Source organism: Manis javanica, chromosome X (assembly GCF_040802235.1).
Source record: "Manis javanica isolate MJ-LG chromosome X, MJ_LKY, whole genome shotgun sequence".
Taxonomy (NCBI): Eukaryota; Metazoa; Chordata; class Mammalia; order Pholidota; family Manidae; genus Manis; species Manis javanica.
Window position 1 is genome coordinate 22357062 of NC_133174.1, and position 22259 is coordinate 22379320.

The 22259-nt window shown below is 34.9% G+C and overlaps 1 protein-coding gene across 1 annotated transcript in view; it reads left to right on the top strand.

The window, feature by feature from the left end:
• The window catches only part of IL1RAPL1 (interleukin 1 receptor accessory protein like 1), a 1253736-nt gene that overhangs the window by 975873 nt on the left and 255604 nt on the right, over positions 1 to 22259 (top strand). The window contains exon 6 of the mRNA XM_017672859.3: positions 13406 to 13480. Within this exon, the coding sequence (XP_017528348.3) occupies positions 13406 to 13480 (75 nt within the window). The remainder of the gene's footprint in view (positions 1 to 13405; positions 13481 to 22259) is intronic.

Consider the following 22259-nt stretch of genomic DNA (forward strand, 5'->3'; position numbering starts at 1 on the left):
TTCAAGGAATATGTTTTATATCTATTTCACAGACGAGGAAGAGGAACCTGAGTTTCAAACATGTGAAACAATTTGCATAAAATGATTTTGTAATGAAACAGAGTCGAGGGTTGAACCTAAGACTTCCTGACTCCAAAGCCTTTGATTTTCTTCATTGCAAATAAAGGAGCCAAAGAGGTCTGTTAAAGGAGTCTAATAAAGGGGTCTAGTAACTCTTAACCTTGTACTTGCTCTAACAATTTATGACTTTGTGGCTTCCTTGGTTGGCTTCTTGATTTCCAAGTCTTGTTTTCTTTGTGCTGTCATCTTCCTTTCTACCTCACGGTGTGTTCCCATACCTACAGAAAGCCCATTATTTGCCAAGTGTGTGTGAGAGAGAACATGGTAGCAGGGAAAGTCTTGGTCCTGCTTGGACAGCCTGGTCCACGTACGATTATCTACTGCACCTATTACCTGTCCCTCATCCATGAATCTCTCTGCAATTAATATCCTATCTCTTCTATCTCTTAACTTAGAACTGTGAAATCACCCATAGCCAGGACTACATAGTTCACCCTATTATTAAATAGTGTTTCATTTGTTGTTGAATTGTTGGTCATGTCTTTCAACCAGAGTGTAAAATTACTTGTGTGTGGGTATCTTGTTTTATGCTTACTTGACCTTGCCCCATGGCACCAGCCCAAATGCTAGTTCTAAGGTATTGCTGATTGAGTGATTGATTATCTTTAACTTGTTAAGTAGACAAAAAGAGAAGTCAAAAAAATTTAAAATTATTCCCCAGAGATAAGTGTACTAATTCCTGGTCAGAAATCACTTGAAGAAGGATAACATATTTCTCATATAACTATACAAAGACCTGGTACTTAATATTTTTGAAAGGGTATTAATAGCTATTTTCTGGATTCATATAGTGTATTTTCTAGATGAGTAAGTTCTCTCAAGTAGCTGAAGCTTATCTCACTGGCCATCAAAAATGTATTTTTTAATGAGCAGCTTTTAATCCAAATCTTTAGAGAAAGGAGCATACAATTGCTGTCTTTTGAAATAGAATGCATGAAATAAAATTAAATCTTTCCTTGACGAGTCACTCTAAATTTTTTGAGTATTCACTGTGTTCTACCTCTTACGGAAAACAATAAATAAATTAGAGATCTGAAGGTTAATTTTCTTTTAAGCCCCCATAATTCCTATTCTCAGTAAGTTTATAGTCTCAAGGGTAAATCAGTTGCAGAGGGAAAATAACAACCCACCTTTTGAAGGCTGGGCAGCAGTAAGGAGTTTGTGTTTTGCAGTCCCCGTCAGGAGTCAGGCAAGTTTAACCTAAGAATTGACATTTGTGATGGAAGGTGAGTTAGGATGTAAGAAAGAGCGACGCAGCACTCCAGAAGGAGCGAAAGGAGGCACGTTCCAAAGGAATCCAAGAGGACTGTGAACTGGGGACTTGGTCAAATATTCAGTGTGCCTGATGCAGAACAGCTTGTGGCTAATTCCAGACTTCAAAGGAGCATAAAAAATTCACATTGCATCACGCTACTTCCCTGCTGACAAACCACCATTGATCTGGTATCAGTTACTGAATGAAAGTCTTAACTTGGTAAAGTGAAAGAAGTGTAAGGAAACCAAGCCCAGATGAGGAAAGCCACATCTTTGACCAGTACTTGACCACAGATGCATGAGTGTGCTGAGCAAAGGTCATTCAACCGTGTGCTGGATCACCTAAACCTCTCACCAGTCTTGCAGACTCATAGACAAAAATGAATGGCCACTCTTTGAAGCTACTAAGATTTAAGTTAATTGTATCTCAGTAAATATTTATCTTGAATTGTATTAATTCTTTTCAACTGCTTTTTTTTCCGAAAGTAAAACTCCTTTACTATATTATGTATTAGAAATGAAGAAATGTGAAGATGCAATAGAAACAAATTTTGCTGAGCAAATAGAAATGTGGTATTGCTTGGAGCTGGTATAGATGCAGTCTAAGTTAATTTCATTTCTTGTTATAAACTTGGCTCAACATTTGTAATTTATAATTCACTATATGGACATGTGTAGATGTATGCATATATTCATGTTATATATAGCAGTCAAAAAATTTACCAAACCCTAAAGTTTTTATATCCATGACATTAAAAAAAACATTTTTATTTTGGGCAGTTTCAAGCATAACAGACACAAAAATAAAATAGCATGATGAAATTCCATGTACCCATCAGTCAGCTTCAGTAAGTATCAACATTTTGTGTGTCGTTGTTTGTAACAGGTTTTTGTTTTGGTATTTTTTTTTTTGTTTTCTTTTTGAGAATATGAGTGGTATTCAATGCAACCAAGAACAAATTTGCCATTTGTTCCTCCATAGCTGAAAAGAAAATTCTTAAAATGGCTAACCTCCATTTGTTGCCAAGTAACTCTTGGCTATGCACTGATAGCAAAAGTAATATAACAGCATTCGCAGCATAATTAGATTTGAATAGCAAGTTTTATTTAAAGACTACCCAATCTTATTGCTCATAGGCATGCTTTCCTTTCTTGTTTTGTTTTTTCTTTTTGCTAGTAATCACGTTTTTAATGACTTGTGATAGGCTTTCATTTTATGAAACAACAGAAAACCACTGTAGGAACTCTTTAGTAAGCTCTTAGACATTGTTGAAGCTGCTGACAATCATTTTCGATGGAAGGCTGTTATTTATTAAATAATCGTTTTTATAAAATGACTGCTGCAAAAAAAAAATGATTATTCCCAACAGTGTTACTGGATGATGATAATAATTTATCTAAACAGGAAAATGTGATGATGATGTAGGCAAGTGAGTCATAGCTGCTTCATTTGTTGAATCAATGAATGAATACATGGAAATTTAGGGTTCTGCTTTTTCATTTTACCTGGAAGGGAGGGGGAGAGAAGAGAAGGAAGGAAGGAACGAGGAAGACAGAAAGGAAGATGGGAGGGAGGAGAAGAGACTAATTATTTTGTTTCTTTAAGCAGTAATGCCATTAAATATTACAGTCAGCCTATAATTTAATGCACAATATTTTTATTCATATTATATTAGAATTTCAGGGTTCCAACTATACAGAAGTTCACTTGGATTCATAGAATATGAAAGGAACCTATGCTACCTCCCATTCACCCTTATCATTGCCAGAGGTCAAGAAAGTTAGAGCAAGTGCAAAACTTGAATATATTAATATTTGACAAATCTACTACTATTGATCCATGAAAGGCTGATATTAGTGAAGTTTAATTCATCTGGAAGAATGCAGTATAGTAATAGTAGAATTGTTTGTTTAATTTGTGTTTCTTCATTTTATGTAAAAACAATAGTTTTGATGAGATTTCAGTTGTAAAATGTCACTCTAAAGGACATCTCTAGTATTTTGTACAATTACTATAAAAATTTTAACATTTTCATTCACATTCATAAACCTTAAATTTAAATGGAGAACATGCTTATTAACATTCATTTTCTCTTTGGTAACCACTTTAATGGAATTTCTTAAATGCTTACTTTTTTTTCTTTTAATCCACTATCATGAGAGCCTCACATTGCATGTCATCAAGTCCTGTAATTGTTAAAAGGTTCTGCTTATGAGATTCAATGACAGACATAATCCTCCCCTCCGATCTTAAGAAAACAGTGTCTAACTCAAATTCTATGGTAAAAACTTCACTATGGTCAAATGCACTTTAGTCCTAAGAAGTTCATTAAATTCACACAGACCTTTCCATCTCTCTGTTTCCAAACTGTATCAAAATAATGTTTGCCCTCTGTCTGTCCCATATTATTAGAAACTACAGGAAAAACAAGGTGTCTAGTGGAAACTACATTAGAAACTACAGATGTTGAAAAGCTGTCTACAGAAATGGAAAGCATGTGACCATTAAAATGAGACAATATGGATTCAAATATTGGCTTCCATCCTCACTGGCTGTTCATTTTGGGAGAGTTTCTTGATCTTTTCATTTTAGCAAACTGATGGTCAAATGAACTACAGTAATTGCACACTCCAAAATATGATATGTTAATTTTTCCCACACATATGCTGTTTACAATCTTGTTTTTATGTTCTTGTGTCTTAAAAGCCTTACATTTATGCTGAGAATTCCAGCTAACAAACTGTCAACCTAATAGTTTGTGAATGAAAGTAAGTGGAGTGTGCTGTGTTAACTTTTAATGTTAAATTGAGATACTGCATCAGCTACTTTGTTCTTAATCCCTGGCTAGCTCCCTGGAATACTTATTGTCAGTTACCAAAAGATAAGTTATTTTTAGACTACTTTCTTTTGGTAAATACATCTTCAGTGATTTCCAACAACTTCCATATTAACTGAAGTATGTTAGTATTAGGCAGCTTTTGCCACAAAATAATTCTGTTATATTTGAAGAGCTAAATGTTTCATAGCACATTAAAATTGCCTCTGCAGTGTGAAATGCATCTACTATTCTGCATGAGATGGTATAGTCTGTGTCTTTAGAGAAGAATCTCTTAATCTTTAGTTGTTTGGGTTGGGGCAAGAGGCCTTGGTGGTGTTCATTCCTTAGGTAGGGGTTCAGAGGAGAAAGAGAAGGTTATTTGTGCTTTATATGGACTCTCAAATCCTTCTCTTCATTTGGCCTCCCGTCTTTCCCTTGTACCTGCCATAACTGACCCTTCTGGGTACTAACTTCATGGCTTCCGTCATGGCTATGGTCCACTCTATGACAGACCAGACTGTAGCATCCTCCACCACTTCATCCATCCCCATGTTTCCAATAGCTTTCTGTCTACCATAAAATTGAAGTCTTTTGTCCAATTGAGACTTTTTCAAATACAGGTAATAAGACCACTTTTTTTTTTTTGAGAGGGCATCTCTCATATTTATTGATCAAATGGTTGTTAACAACAATAAAATTCTGTATAGGGGACTCAATGCTCAATGTACAATCATTAATCCACCCCAAGCCTAATTCTCGTCAGTCTCCAATCTTCTGAAGCACAATGAACAAGTTCTTACATAGTGAATAAGTTCTTACATGGTGAACAGTACAAGGGCAGTCATCACAGAAACTTTCAGTGTTGATCACACATTATGAACTATAAACAATCAGGTCAAATATGAATATTTGTTTGATTTTTATACTTGATTTATATGTGGATCCCACATTTCTCCCTTATTATTATTATTATTATTATTATTATTATTTTTAATAAAATGCTGAAGTGGTAGGTAGATGCAAGATAAAGGTAGAAAACATAGTTTAGCGCTGTAAGAGAGCAAATTAGATTAATACAGTTATCATAGGGCAGGGGTTCTCAACTTCAGCACTGTTGGTATCTGGGTCCAGATAATTCTGTGCATTGTAGGAACTTAAGCAGCATCTGCTGTCAGGAAGCAACCCCCCAACCAGTTGTGACAGTGGCTGTTGAGAACCGCTGTCAGAGAGGCATACCAGTGAGTAATTGTGCAAGATTCTGTATCATGAAGAAAACTCCAAGAAATGTAAATATCTCCTACATGGAAGTACAGTACAAATAAACCAAGCCAATATTATCTGGAAGGCCATTTCAATACATTACACTATACTATAGAAATGTAATGTGTTATTGTGGTATTCCAAGCCAAGCAAAGAATTAAAAATTTTCTGACTTTTAGTAGTAACATGGTGCCTTCTATTCCACAATTTTTCTTTAGTAAGTATTTCCAAATAGCCTGGAATTTATCATTTTCATTTGTTGAAGATCTTCCATCTACTAACAGAAAAAGAAAAAAATGTTATGCTTTGATAATTTTGCTTATTTCCTCATTGCTAGGTAAGAGATACTTTTCCTTACAGGACAAATAATTCCTTGGAATTGACTATTGTCCCTAGAAGGTAATTGGTGACCATTAATTTTTTCCTTGTCTGTCAACACAAGTAAAAACAGTACTTGGCATGCTTACCTAGTTGATGATAGCTATTACATCAATCAGCATGCTTTTCCTAGGGTTCACCATGATTCTTCTAGATAATTATGTATTTTTTTATTTTTATCATTTTTTTTTATTTTTTGCTTTGGCTTTGACTACAAACAAGTTTATTTAAAATGGTTGAAATCAATCAGGCAGTCAGAATTCATCCCCACATTTATGCAAAACCCACTGCAGCAATTGTTTCAAAAATAAAATTTAAAAATACTACCACCTTTATTTATTCTGTCTACCCACGCTCTCTTTTGCTTTCCCTCCCTATTTTTCTCAGCTCATTTGATCAGAATCAGGGTTTAGTGTGTTACTGAATGAGTTGTGGCATCAGCTGTGAGTTGGTGTGACAGACAGCAGGTAATGGAAGCTGGGACTTAAGAGACAACTGTAGAAGGTGGCAAATGAGTAGAGAACCTTAGAACATTAGCTCTGTGTTAACTTTTCCTATGATGTTCTTGATTCTATTTTAAAAGCAATTATTCAATGAATATAATCTTTTCACTATTTATGTTACCTGGAAAGTTTATCAAGGTATTTGGAAGTTATTAAATACAAATTCCATCACTGCTATGTTAGGGTAGTACTTCGTAATGAATATTTTCTAAAATAAGAAAAAACTAAATTAAGCATGATGATTCTAAATTTGCCAGTTGAATATGTTCCATGTGTCGTCGAACAAAGGGAGTAGTAGAGAGTTGTTCTTCGTGTCTTGGCTAAGCATGACTGTGAGTCTGTTGTCCAAAATAAGTTTTGGGATATAAATACTATGAATGATGTGAAAGTAAAAAATAGTAGAGGTTAGGATAATTTTATGCCCTTAGCCTGAGATATAGAACTTTTTAGAGTATGTTCTGAGTTTTTGGAGGACCAGGAGGGAGAAACTGAGTTGTCCGTCAGTGGTACAATTCTTCAAAATGTCAATGATCAATAGTAAAATCTCTAGCCTCCGTGGATAAAGGGGGATAACTGAATTGATTTATACAAACTTGTTTCTTGATTCCTACTATCCCATAAAGTTGCCCCTCTTGTACTGTCCCCTATGTCATTAAATGGCATTGCCATTCCTGTATGTGCTCAGGCCTGCAATTGGGGATTCCCCCTACCACCTGGATCTTCATTTGCATTCCATGCCCATTAGTGATTTTTCTTAGTTCTTCCTACCACATAGATACTTAAAGGAAAAAATCCTACCCTTTCTACCACCAACACCAGTGTACTATCACCTGTCAGTGAATTGCTTCAACACTCTCCTTGCTGACCTTCCTGCCTCCAGTTGGCCTCACTGCATGCACTACTCCATCCTCCCAGACTTGAACAACAAGGTGCCAGAATGATACTTGTGGCATACGAATGCTACCAGGGGCTCCCTCCAAAATTCTCCAGGACTTTCTCATTATGTTCAGAATACAACCAAGCTTTTGCATGTTCTACAAGGCCATGCCTGAATTGGCTTATGGCTGTCCGTGAACTCATTTCCACTCTTCCCTGATGTCAGTATAGCTATGACCTGTGCCATCCCTCAAGTGTGCCAAGTGTACTCCCATCTCAGGGCTTTGCACTTCCCTCTGCTTGATATAATCTTCCTCCAGGGATTCACATGGCTGGTTTCCTCCCTTCCCACTGTTTCCAATGGTCTTTAGAGCAAAACTTTCCTGGCATTCCTCTCTAAAACAGCACCTGTTAGTCTCTTTCTCTTTAACTGCTTAATTTTGTACAGCATTTATAAACACCTGATATTATATTATACATGTATTTGTTTACATGTCTATTTTCCATCTCTCTCTCTCTCTGGAATGCAGTCTCCATCAGAGCAGGACTCTTGTCTGGTTCTTTGTTATATCCTCTAGGAAGTAGAAAAGTGCCCGGCAGAGAGGAGATATTTTAAAAATATTAGTTGGATGAACATATTTGTTTTATTTCCATTATAAGCAACACTTATCAAACTGCATGAGTGAAATGTTAAGTATAAAAGCTAGTCAAGCGAATTTCTTCATTTTCCTAAATACATGCATTTTGAGAGGTATATCAAGAGTTATGTCCTTGGGAGTGTTTGTTCTGTAGCTTTGACATGATACTCTTAGATCGGGGTTGTCTCATATATGGTGTTTGTTCATAAATTGCTCTGCTTGCACTTCTGTGCCCAGTTGCATTGCTGCTCCTCCCTCTGTGAGGCTTCTGAGGCTCCATAATTCTATTGTGACTCATCAGAATTGTTTGCAACATAAAGGGGAAATTTTTCCAATTGCAATGTGTTAGAGATAACTGAAAAATAAAGCACTCCCTTTTCCCCAAATGGCTTCACCTAGTATAAGTTGATGTTTTCTCCTGTCCATCCATTTTACCTCCCAAGAAACATGAGAGTGAGCCTGCTTGCTACAGCTCTCAGAAGCTCCATGCTCATGCTTAGAAACTAATGTTAAAACACCCCAGGCCAAAGAAAGCAGAACTGAAATCGCATTCTGAGTCATTGAATCTCTCTGGGTAATCTACATTTCCTTCACTTGCTCGGAAAATAGGCAGTTGTTTGTAAACTCTTTTAAGTTAAAGAAATACATGTAGACAACAAAATAAACAAAAAAAACCCATTGTAAAATGGAGCATATTGGTGGAATTGCTGCAAAACATGCTTTATCATCTGTATAAGTCTGCAAATAGTGTTTCCTGACCAAATTCAGTTGGTACATTTAGATAAGGTCATAAAGGAATTACCTCTGAGTATAGCACTCATCAAAGTGCATCCTATTTATGCTGTCATCTCATGCATTCTTATATGTATAGAACACCTTGTTTTATTTACCTTCTTACTGTATTCTCAATAGTACTTGAGGGACTAAAATTAAATTTTAGAGAGGTGACTTGTCAACAGATAAAAGTGCTCATCCTAATATAATATTTACTATTTGTAGGTGCTTCATAAATGCTGTTGAAATTGGATCATGGAGTGATAATTATTTACCTAGGTTGTAAGCTCTGTGAGGGTTAAAAGCTGTGTTTTGTTTACATTTGAGTCCTTTATAATCCTAGTTCATTGCTTGCTTATCTAAATGTCTTCAAAATGTTTTTGTTGAATTGTTGAAGATAGATCAATTCTTCTGCTATGGAAATGAATGTAGACAATATTAATGATTCTTTAATCTGGGATCTACATCTCTCTTGAATCCTTAGCTAAACATCCAGTTCATTATTTTACAGACCATAATGTTTTTCTAACCTGACTATATAGAATGGTAAATGCTGTTGTCCCAGACTTTGATGGGTATCTTTAGAACGGATCTATTTTCCTTCTACTGTATGTAGGCGCTTAATATATGATCCCACTTAATCCTTACACCAAGCCAAAAGGGTGAACCAAGTCACTTCTCTATATCAGGAGACTGAGACTCAGAGAGCTTAAATAACTTCTCTGACTTGCTAAATCAACAAGACAGAACCAGCAATTATTAGACCCATATCTCCCTGAAAGCTAAGTGTATTATCTTTCTTACTCTACCATGTTTCTAAGAAATGCAGAAGAGAAGTCACTATTTAAAATAAAATCTGAAAACTACCTATGATTTTGAAGGAATGCATGTTGGGGTAGGATGTTTATAGGTATCCAAGAAGTATCGAGTGTTCTCAATAGTACTTGAGGGACTAAAATTAAATTTTAGAGGGGTGACTTGTCAACAGAGAAAAGTATACTCATCCTAAATATCTCACATTTCTCTCCTTTTTAGAATATTAGAAAAATTCAAGATGACCTCATTACCTTGGTCTGCTATCACTTTTGTTTTTGGAAGATGGGATCTTATTTTTCACTGTTCCATAACCCAAACGTACAAGGAATGGCACAAAAAGAGAGAAAATGCATCCCTTCATGATTAGCTAAGGAACCTTAACATAGATCAAGAATCAGTTCTTTATACAACTTCATATATACTGACTTCTAGATGTTTCTCTAACCAGCAGCTAGGAAGCAAAACAAGGGTCCTTAAAATTCCCCTTCTACTCTGCAGAACAGTTTAGTCAGTTGGGACATATTAATAACTCTGTAAGGGAGGTCTGTTTTTATCTTAAATAACTGCATAGGCTTTAATGTTGTCAATACAATGTTCTGAAGAATAAAATGAGAGCTTGAAATGCTTTTCGGCAGATACATAGAAGTAGTTTAATGCATAATTACCCAGAGAAACATCTCTACTGTAATGGTGGTGTTTTTTTTAGTAAACAAACTATGATTAGGATTTAAAATCAACCTATGCTTCATGTCACTACAATTGGACTTTCTTTAGATTTTCATTGATTTCAGTTTAGTGAGTGAGTGTGTGTATGTGTGTGTGTCAGTGTGTCAGAGGGAGAGAGCACGAAGGAGACCCAAAAGGCAAGTTGCTTTTCTTGACAATAAAATGTCAGTCAGTCATGGTCTGATGCTAATTCCTTGTGTGTGTGTGTGTGTTTTTTATTGTAATTTGTTTGAATTTCCTTCCAGTCCCACCTTTGCCCCTGCAGGAAATAAAGAGGGCTTTGTGCTTGTGTGTGTGTGTGTGTGTGTGTGTGTGTGTGTGTGTGTGTGTGTGTGTGTGTGTGTGTTCGTTTTCTTTGGTCACTACTATTCCTGCATTTGTTTGCCAGTTCTGTCTTCTGTCAGTTTGGTTTAACCAATATTTATTAAGCACTGTGAAGTGTCAAAAACATTCAAGTAATAGATAATTCAGCACATGTCCTTTCTTTGTGGCAGCCAAATTGGTCATCTTCAAATGATGGTGGAGCTGAGCTACATCTTAGCTTTAATGGTCACCCTCTTCGCAGTCATTTTGCCAATGTGTGCTATCTGGTAGTTTCCATTCACTTTGATGAAAGACAGGTGAATCATATGGGAAACATGCCTCCTTGATAGCCCCTCATTACATAATGTCAAAATGTGAAACTTACAGATCACTGACTGCACAGTAAGAGAGCTCTGCTGTAAGTTATGGCTGCTTAGTTGCATGTTTTTGCCCTTACAGGTTGTACAGACCTTGAGAGGAAACATTGCACAGGGTTATTGTAGTTGCTTGACAGAATTTTCTAGGAGCAGGTAAGAAAGAATTGGGAAGCAAAGATCTAACAAGGACTCCAGCTTAAATTTGCTCTGTTACCTTTGGCAAAACCAGTTGTTCTGGTTCCACCTCAGATCCTTGATCTTTAAAACAGGGGAGTTGAATCAGCCCAGAATTTTGTATCATCATTATCATTATTTTAACTCCTGATTACTGTAAGGCAAAAATCAGAGATATTGCAAACCCCCTACCAAAATGTCTAGCACATTATAGTGTTCAATAAATATCAGTTGAATTGAATGTAATGTTTTGGTTAAAATCTTGAGTGAAATACTGATGTTAAGGTAAATAAAATCAGAGCTACAGAGAGGGGTTGGCCATACAAGGCATGAGGTCAAGTCCTGTAGACCACCCCTTATCTCTGACTTCACTTCACCTACCCATAGGGGCATTGTGGAAATCCTAGGAATTTAGGAAACACAATTTAAAAATCAAAGAATTTAATATGCATATAATTCGCTCTGACTCCAATAGTCTATGATTCCTCTGCAAGTGGGCTTGATGCATGAGAGTAATATGAAATGTCTTAAGTATGTAACATTATGCCAATGGGGTGGGTGATGGGTTGGAGTGGAGAACCACACAAACATGTTATATTTCTGAACAAATGTGCTACATATGGATTTTATTATCTTTCTCTACAGATTTTTCCTCTTATTATAAATTAGTGTGGGATGTGTTTGAACACGGAACATTTCCTCAGCTGCTTTCTATAACAAACTGTTCAGTTGTCTACTTGTAACTACATAATCACAAGATTTTATAAACTGAGTTAATTTATTGACTAAACTGTATTTTATAAACTGAGTTAATTTATTGTGTAAGCTGTATTTTACTGAATAAACTTTATGTTGATGCTGTTGATGCCTTTGAGGTTCACTAAAATCACTTAATCACCAGAAGCTAAGAAGTATGGCTTTTTGACCCATTAATGGTGAACTATTTGCCCAACATTTCATGAATCATGTACTTATTTGGCTGCGAGGAGAATAAAAATCTGTTAAGATCACTTGAGGCAAGAAATAAGAGTATTTAAGGTTAGTCAGCGTGATGTCAAATCTTTGAGAATTTCAGAGTGACCTGTCTCCTCCTATTACCTCAACTTTCCTTTCCCCTACATTCCCATCTCTGCATTAAATATTAACTAAGACAAATGAACAATGCCTTCAGTTATCAACAAGAGTTATTGGTCCTGTGTGAAGCTGGTCTCCCACTCATCCCCGTTTTTCTGAGTTGGGGTGTATTATCTGTTTGCACTGACCCTGTTCTAGAGATGGAGGTGAGCTGCTACAACAGATTGAATTCTTGAACCCTCTGGCGATGTGGTCATGTGACCAACTCCTAGCACTGTTGTCTAGATCAGCCTTCCAGTGATCAACCAAATTGGCATGTCCTCCTGGCAAAGAAAAAAACCTTCAGAGCGTAAACATTTAGTTCAGCAACCCTTAATTGATAATTTCTATACTGTTTTACAGTGTGGAAATTGTAGTGACAGATTTCAAGGGACCTAGGCAATTCAATCAGAGAAGGTGGAGAGGGAGGCTTAATGAAAAAGAACTCTTTGTTTAAGATCCAGATACTCTAGTTGAGCTAGGAATAAAGTATACAGTGAAAAATTTATTTTCAAGATGGTTAATAGTAAATGCTTAGATCTGTAGGCTGATAGTTGATAACAGCAGAAATGTGTAGAAGCTTAAAAGTCAAATAGAGTATATCATGCAAATCAGCAAAAATACTATATGTAATGGATAAAAGTAAAAAGAGGTTTTGATTAAATGGAAAGTCTCATTTAGAATATTATCTTGGTGAATACCTGTGTGTACATTCGGGCGTGCAGCTTGTGCTAATTTAATGCCACATTGCTACACCATTTATATAACACGTGTGTAAAAAATACTTAATCTAATTCACAAATTAAGGATTTTGAGGCAATGTGATTCAGGGTATGGAAACGAAGAACTTGATTAAGAAGAATGAGACAACACTGTATAGAAAAAAACCCATCAAAATGATGAAGTGTCTATTATGTGTACCTGTAATTAACTCAGAGAAAATGTAGGGCAACCTTTAAAAAGGAAAACGAGGGGCAAGCTGAAAATATTTGGTGAAGCACAGTCCTATGTTCTTAAGAACTGGCCAATCCTGATTCTGTACTTCAACATTCTCAAGTGACTGGCAATTCGGAAATGGTATATTTGACTTGTGTACAATCTGATAGCTTTTCAGCTTGCCCGAAAGTACTACCTGCAATATGTAAGTCATTACTTGATAGAATGTTTTGACACATTACTGTGAGAATGAAAAATATTTGGGAAAATAAACCGTGTTCTATCCTTCAGTTCATGCAGCATAACTACAAGTCTGTATTGTTATTTTTGTTTTTCAGCTCCTCTGACTGATAAGCCACCCAAGCTTTTGTATCCTGTGGAAAGTAAACTGACGATTCAGGAGACCCAGCTGGGTGAGTAATACCTTAATTCTAGTTAGAACACTTTTCTCAGCTCATTCTGATGGTTAATAAGCCTCAGCCGTACCCTGACATAATAACTCGGAGTTAAACCCATGTGTACTTATAGGGAACAAAATTAGAATATGCCAGCAAACCAGAGAGAGTGGGTAGGGAGAATATACCAGCAAAAATAAATCTTTCCATCCCCCACAGTGCATATTTTCGCACCGAGATGGGCATACAGATGTAAAACACTCATGTTATTTTGATGGTTCTTGGGAAATGAGATGGGCTGAAGGTTTTACAGATGGCATTCTCATTTTGTAAGACTGCAGTTGGTTTTGAAATAGGCAGTATGGAACTATTTCACTTATAATATCCATTGTACATTAAAATAAAATTTTTGAGCAAGGGGGGAAAGGTACAGGTTTATTTAAATAAATGTCAATATTACAGTTAAATCATTTTTATCTTATCAAATATAATGGGCATTATGCTAATTAAGTTATGAATAATATATTAATAAAATGTAAGCAAGTGGATGTTGGTTAAAGCACTAATAGGTTTGAGATATAAGAACATGGACAAAATATGCTATGATAAAAATGTCCAGTTGTCCACAAATCACAATTATAATATTCTTATTTTAGACTTAAGTCTAGAATTTGAGTCTGATTTATTTATACTCAGTTATACCAAATTATGGAAAAATTTTCCCTCTTAATTATAAATATACATAGTATACCCAGTTATATTCTTTTTATTTTTATTTTAAATATAGTATGCATCTATATATCATAAACTTTAGTAGAAAATTATTTGTTTTTAGTGGCTTGATATAAAAATTAACAAAAGCGTAATTTAAACCATGTATTCGTGTTGGTTAAGGAATTTTTTCTTGCATTAAGCATTTGAGAATAGAACTGTATACAACTAAAAAGAATTGATAGCCCATCCCTTAGGTTACCAATGTTATTATTGTTCCTGGAGTGAGAATTTGAATAAAAATTGTAAATCATTTTCAAAATGAAGATTATGCATGTGATAATTGTTGCTAATAGCAATCCAGAGTTAGAGTGCAAAAAGATATGACGACGCTTTTAGAACCTGTAAAATTATTGTAGTTAGTGAATTTCTAACATTAGAACTGTTCACTAACTTTGAAGCATGAACATATGTAGGATTTATATAAGTGAAGATATTAATATGCTTCTTTGGTGGTAAACCCAAGCTTTTGAATTAATGCCATAAACATGCAAGTAGTATAATTATCATTATTTTGAATGGAAGACTACAAGCAGCATTTAAGCAATGCTGTATATGAAATAAATGTGTATTAATATTATTTCACACTTTACTCATGCTATGGTATATGGGGTATATTAGATTTTATTGCTACTTTCTAAAGAAATTTTGAAATAGAACTTCTCACAAGTGGCCCTCCTCATACAGACCTTTCAATAACTCCTAGGGAGATGTATTCATAAGGATTTATACAAAACTATAAATATCCAAGAAGGAGTCATTTATGGTACCAGTTATCAATCAGGAACCTAGTCAATATGAAATTAATTGTATCTTTACGTGACAACATAATTAAAGAATTTTATGACTAATGGTTTCCCATTGGGTTTCCTTGAAGTGTTCCTGAAGTTGGAATAAATCTGATTGTTCTCTACCTCCTACCGAAGTGTTTTATAAAATTGAATAAATAATTTGTAAAGTTTTCCTTTTCTAAAACATTTCTTGTTTTTGAACAAAATTTATAAGCACTAGTCAAATTAATTTGAAAATATGAAAATTGTTATTTAAATGGGATGTTTGTATATTTATTTGAAGAAAGATGGGTATGTCTGCTACCAAAATGCTCTAGGAAATATTGTAGTTAACTCCTTTATTGTCTCTGCTAAAAGACATGAGCTCTTTTTATTTATTTATTGTAGTTGATATATAGTATAATACTGGCTTCAAGTATACAACATAGTGATTTGACAATTGTCTACATTATCAGATGTTCACCCCAACTAGTGTAGTCACTATCTGTCAACATAAAAAGATATTGTATAATTATTGACTGTATTTTCTATGCTATACTTTCATTCTTGTAAAGAATTTATATTATGATTGAGATTTTGTGCCTCTTAATCCCTTTCACTTACTTCACTCACCTCTTCCAAACCCTCTCCCATGGTAATCACCAGTCACTTCTCAGTATCTATGAGTCTTTTGATTTTTTGTTTTGTTTTGTTTTGTTTTTAGATTTCACTTAGAAGTGAATCAGATGGTATTTGTCTTTCTCTGCCTGGCTTACTTCATTTAGCATAATACTCTCTAGGTCCATCCATGTTTTTGCAAATGACAAGATTTCTTCCTTTTTTATGGCTGCATAATATTTGATTTTTCATTTGTGCCACATCCTCTTTACCCATTCACCTATTGATGGACATTCCGGTTGCTTCCATATCTTGGCTGTAATAAATAATGCAGCAATAAACATAGGGATGCATGTATCTTTTTGAATCACCAGATTTTGTTTTCTTCCATTAAATTCTTACTAGTAGAATTATTGGGTCATATGGTATTTCTATTTTTAGTTTTCTGAGGAACTGCCACACTGTTTACCACAGTGGCTGCACCAATTTACATTGCACCAACAGTGTAGGAAAGTTCCCCTTTTTTCACCACCTTACCAACACTTGTTATTTCTTGTTGTTTGCTTAGTGGCCATCCTAACTAGTATGAGGTGATATCTCATTGTGGCTTGATCTGCATTTTCCTGATAATTAGTGATATGGAGCATTTTTTCATGTGCCTGTTGGCTATCTGTATGTCTTCTTTGGAAATATGAAGACATGAACTCTCTTTAAGCACCAAGTAAACTATGGACATCAACCTGGGATTTGGATTCTTTTAAACAACTTTTGTGTTGTTTTTATTCCAGTTCTCGGAGTATAGGATAAATGATTTACTAATTAGAGAAATTTAACCTTAAATTGAAAGCAACAGTTGATTTGAAGTAACTACCTTGCTCTGGTCATACTGCACTAGTATTGGAGTAGGTAAAATAGCTGATCATAAAGGATAAGTGAAAACAGGGAAAATTATTAAGCACCAAAAAAAAAAAAGACTTGAGATGCCTAAAATGTATTTGTTTCCTACAAAATCTACTTTGATTCTTCATCTCTTTGGGGATTTAATTTTTGCTTTTTCCAGATTTGAAAACATCATTAATTTCAGCAGGCTCAAAATGTGGTATCATATGCTAAGGAAGGGACCTGCGTCAGGAGTCATGGGGTAGCAGTAAGGTGGTGGCTAGGACCAGGATGGATAACTGTAGGTTGTGCCCACTCTTACAAGGTGAGAATCTCCAGCTGAGTCTCATTGGCTAAGAGCTCAGAGGTCTGACTCAATCTTGTCCTAAATTGAGGGTTGACCTCAGAAGATAATAAAACTACTATATGAGACACATTATAAGGATAGTCATCAGAAATTACACAAAGCTGAGTTGGTACACGTCCGATGATGTAATTTGAGCATCCTGGTTAAGGTTACACACACATCACCTGTTCTTTGTAACTGTAACTCTATCAATTCTCCAGTTTGTCTGCAAATATATAAAACTCATTAATAATGACTTACGTAAAATCATGAAATGCATAGATTTGTCATCATCTCCAACTTCTTTCTCTGCCATTTGCAGCCATGCCTGCCTTTCCCTTTCCATATCTCTTGTGTCTTCCTTTTCTTCCAATTCCTTTATCTTCTCAAAACTGAAAAGGTTCTGACAGTGATCATTTGAACTGTTTCAGTGTAGAATACAAAAGACACAAAAAAGCGAAGTTCTTAGGAAAAAAGCAATGTAATAGTACCTAAATTTAGATAAAATATGTAATTGGTATGTTTGAATCAGTCAATATGTGGTCAACAGCTTAGCACTTCCATTTTAAGTGGCATGTATGTGTTCCTTCTAAATGTGAAAAAAAAGAATTTTGTTCTTTTGAAACAGCTTTCAGGCATCAGCAAATGTATGGATAGCAGTCTTGGGCACATAGCCCAGAAATCACACTACAGTTCTGAAGGTTAATCTAGGAGTTGAGTCTGACTTAATCCTTTCAGGAAGCTGTAGTCAAGGGAGTCAAAGGACAGGCACCATTGTCTTGCTGAGCTTGAGCCCTGAGGATGCCAGTCAGAGATGTGGCCCTCTTGTTATGACCAGGAACCCATTTTCAGAACCTTCAGAAGTGACCGTGTTATGTTTATCATTACCAGACTTTCAAAGAGTATAAAACCAGCCCACCTTTGACTATTGAGACATATTATACTTCACAACTTAGAATTTACTGAAAATTTTCATTAATTATTCATCAAAGTATGGATATCTCTTTATTTAAATTTCAGTTTTTACTTTAAAAATGCACAGGTTAATGGTAGAAATTTTGGGAAAACACAGAAAAGAATTTTGCTTCCTACACTTTACATTGCAAGAACATTCTACTCCTATTAAATACTCCCAGAAAATACCCTTTTAGTGGCATGTATTTGTTCCTTCTAAATGTGCATGGCATCTATGTGCATGACCTTATATATTGCTGGAATTTAGATTTTTCCAGATTTCACTATCATAAATAATGATGCAATGATCTCTACCTATACATTTTCCCCTGACTTCATAATTATTTAGGAGGACTGATTCCTAAATGGAAAAGTACTAGGTATAAAGAATTATTTTAAAGTATCTTGCTATATATTTTCAGAATTCTTACCAGAGAAGTTATACAAACTTTCGCCAGAAGTATATAATGAGTATAATTACCTAAAAACTTTTTACTTCAATTTATTTTCTAAATAATCAACTAAAAATGTTTACCGATCTGTCTTATCCCTACTCCTCACCTCTTACAACCACCAATCTGTTCTCTGAATCTATGAGCTTGGCTTGTTTGTTTGATTTTATATTCCACACATAAGAGAGTTCATACAGTATTTGTCTTTCTCTGTCTGACTTATTTACTATAATGCCTTCAAGTTCCATCCATGTTGTCACAAATAGCAAGATTTCATTCTTTTTGATATGACTGGATAATGTCTACAACGTTTTTATTCATCCATCCATCAGTGGACATTTAGGTTGGCTATTGTAAAGAATATTGCAATGAACATAGGAGTGTATATATATTTTTGAATTAGTCTTTATATTATCTTTGGATAAATACTCAGAAGTAGAATTATTGGATCATATGGTAGTTCTATTTTTTTTTTAAGGAAGCACCATACTGTTTTCTATAGTGGCTGCACCAATTTTCATTCCTCCAACGGTGCGCAAGGTTCCCTTTTCTCCACATTCTTGCCAACACTTGTTATTTCTTGTCTTCTTGATAATGGCCATTCTAACATGTGTGAGGTGATAGCTCATTGTGGTTTTGACTTGCATTTCCCTGACTATTAATGACCTGAACATGTTTTCATGTCTATTGGCCATCTGTATGTCTTCTCAGGAAAAATCCCTATTCCAGTCTGCCCATTTTTTAATCAGATTTTTTTTTTTTTTTGCTGTTGAATCATGTAAGCTCTTTGTACAACTTGGATATTAGCCCTGTATCAGATTTATGATTTGCTATTATTTTCTCCCATTAAGTAGGTTGCCTTTTCGTTTTATTGGTGGTTTCTTTTGCTGTGCAGAAGCTTTTTGGTTTGATGTAGTCCCATTTGTTTATTTTTGCTTGTGTTGCTTTTGCTTTTGGTATCAGATTCAGAAAATCATTGGTAAGGGTGATGTCAAAGACCTTATTGCCTATGTTTTCTTCTAGAAGTTTTATGGTTCACATATTATATTCAAGTCTTTAATCTGTTTTGAGTTAATTTTTGTATATGGTGTAAGATAGGGGTTCATTTTCATTCTTTTGCATACAACTGTCCAATTTTTCCAATACCATCTATCGAAGAGACTATCCTTTCTCCATTGTATATTCTTGGCTTCTTTGTCATGATTAATTGACCCAGTATGCATGGGTTTATTTTGGGGCTATCTATTCTGTTTCACTAATCTGTGTGTCTGTTTTTATGCCCAAAGCATACTATTTTAATTACTATAAGTTTGCAAATATAGTTTAAATCAAGGAGCCCAACTCATCCAGTTTTGTTCTTCTTTCTCAAAATTGCTTTGGCTTTTTTGGGTCTTTTGTGGTCCCATACAAATTTTATGATTGTTCTATTTCTTTGCAAAATGCCATTGGAATTTTGACAGGAATTGCATTTCATCTCTAGATTGCTTTGGTTGGTATGGACATTTTACAATATTAATTCTTCCTATCCATGAGCACAGTATGTGTTTCCATTTATTTGTGTATTCTTCAATTTCTTTCTAGTAGTTTTCAATATGCATGTCTTTTACCTCCTTGGTTAAGTTTATTCCTAGGTATTTTATTCTTTTTTGATGCAACTGTAAATGGGATTGTTTTCTTAATTTCTCTTTCCGCTAGTTCATTATTAATGTGTAGAAATGCAGCAGATTTTTGTGTATTGATTTTGTATTCTGCAACTTTACCAAATCTATTTGTTAGTTCTAATAGTTTTTCCCTCTCTCTTTACTCATTGAGTATAAATGGCCTCTCTTTTTTGAGGATCATCTAAATTTGGAGGGTTTCCAATAAATCTAGTCCATTTAGGTTAATGTATAGGGTTGATGAAATATAGAAATCTAGTTGAATATGTACAGTCTATATCCATTTTCCTCTTTAATGCTTGACTGAGAACTTCCTCTAGATTCTATGTTTCTTAATAAAGGACGCAGTAATTTTGTGATGTACTCTGGGCACAGGGAATGTCAAAGATAGCAATTGATGATGAAGTGTATATGGCACAAAAATCACACATCTCCAAATTTTCTGTATGACAGTGAACTGAATAAGATGCCCAGCAGTTAATGTTTCTTTAATATTTACTTTGTTAAATTTGTTAAAAAGCAAACACTTCTGTATTGGAGCAAGTAACAAGGATTCACCAGATGTTAACATGTAGAGGAAAGTGGTTGATGACAGTATTAAAACCTCAAATTTTTAAACATCCTGGTGAAGAGACACACATACATGTAACCTTATCCAATTTTAACTACAGACTAATTAAAATAAAATGTCACACTAGAACTTTAACTAGCACACCTTGCCCTGTTACACCATACTATAGTGTGTAGAATTTTAAATTTCAAATAGACTGAGGGAAATGTCCATACATTATGTATCTTTACTGATATTCTATAGGAAAACTCTTTATCATAAAAATTATGTTTGATTTACTGTGGAGCTAAAATAATTAGTTATTGAAACATCCTCTACTTCAGTGCTTCATATGTTCTTGAACTGTGTGTATAAATACCTGTGCTTGGAATGTGTTTTATTACAAATCTGCCAGCTGAGTTTTTAATCCAAGGAGACCCTGTAGGGAATTATTTTATGAAGTGAAAAATAGACCTCTAACATATGCTGTCTAGGTCTATATTTTCATTGCTGTTATTTTCTGAATCAAAACACACTTTTTCTGAGTATTTACTCCTACTAAAATTGGGAAGCCTCTTTCTTTCCTTTCTTGGGTAGGAGAGTACTTAATATCAGTAGTCTAGTAACAAAACACAGTCAGGATGTTGAATTTGATACCCAGTTCTGAAAGTGGCTTATGATACTGTTGATGCTAAATAAAAAAAAAAAACCTTTGTTGTTGAGTTGTACAGGTGATGCAAATATGACCTTTCTTTCCAGATGTAGGGAAGTCAGCACTGACTGGGTTTTTTTCATCCACCATTCTTCTTCTTGTTGTCAGCGAATATAATGATGTTGACTTTGGTTTTACTGCACCATAGGGGATCTACAAGACATATTTTCATGTTGAACTCATATAAAAAATAAATAAAACTTCCCTTTCACTCTGGATAAACATTTGTATCTAAATCCAGGTTTTAGATGAAAAATGATGCACTTTTTACTCACTTAAGAAAGATATGCGTAGTTTTACTGCTTGGAAAAAAGCTTGTTAGATATAAATTAGAGCTTCTGAACAAATAGACATCATAATTAAAACATGTAAAGGCAAAGACATATTGGTATTATAATTACTTAAACTGATGGTGTTCAGTTCTACTCAATCCAAACTTATCTTGCCATGTTAAATGAAAGTAGTAAATCTCAACAGCTGTTTTGAAACCAAAAGCACCTTAGAAATTGTGATTCTAACCTGCAGAGGAATATTTTTCATATTAATATTTAGTTAATATTTCATATCCTTAAATGCTAAACCAATAAATGGAAGCTAGTATTAGTATTCTGAGATCATTACATGACCCAACTTATATGAATCTCACAGAGTCTCAAAATTAGTCTTTCTTTAGTGTTAGAGATGGGCAGTAGGTTGGGGGAAAATGCAACGTTGCATTTTTGCTGTAAAAATTGCTATCTAAGTAGAAGTCACACTTCCTTTTTAAGTGTTAAATACTCAATGCCTAGTGGTAGGACAGGTTTGACACCCAAAGAAAGGTGGAGATAGAGGGTTTGAACAGCTTCTATGGGTCATTGACATCTGAAAGTTTGAAATCCAATTGAAGCACTCGTTCAAATACATTAAAAACCGGAATAGAGACAATGTACGTGAGCCTTCTTGTTCTTACCGTGGAAAAGGGGCAGAAGGGAAAGAAGACGGGAAGAAAGAAAAGATCCAAGAAGGAGTGTGGTCACAAAACCAATGCAGAGAGTCCACTGAAATTCCCAATTCCTGGTCAAGTGCTGGTCTAGCGTGTTGGACACCA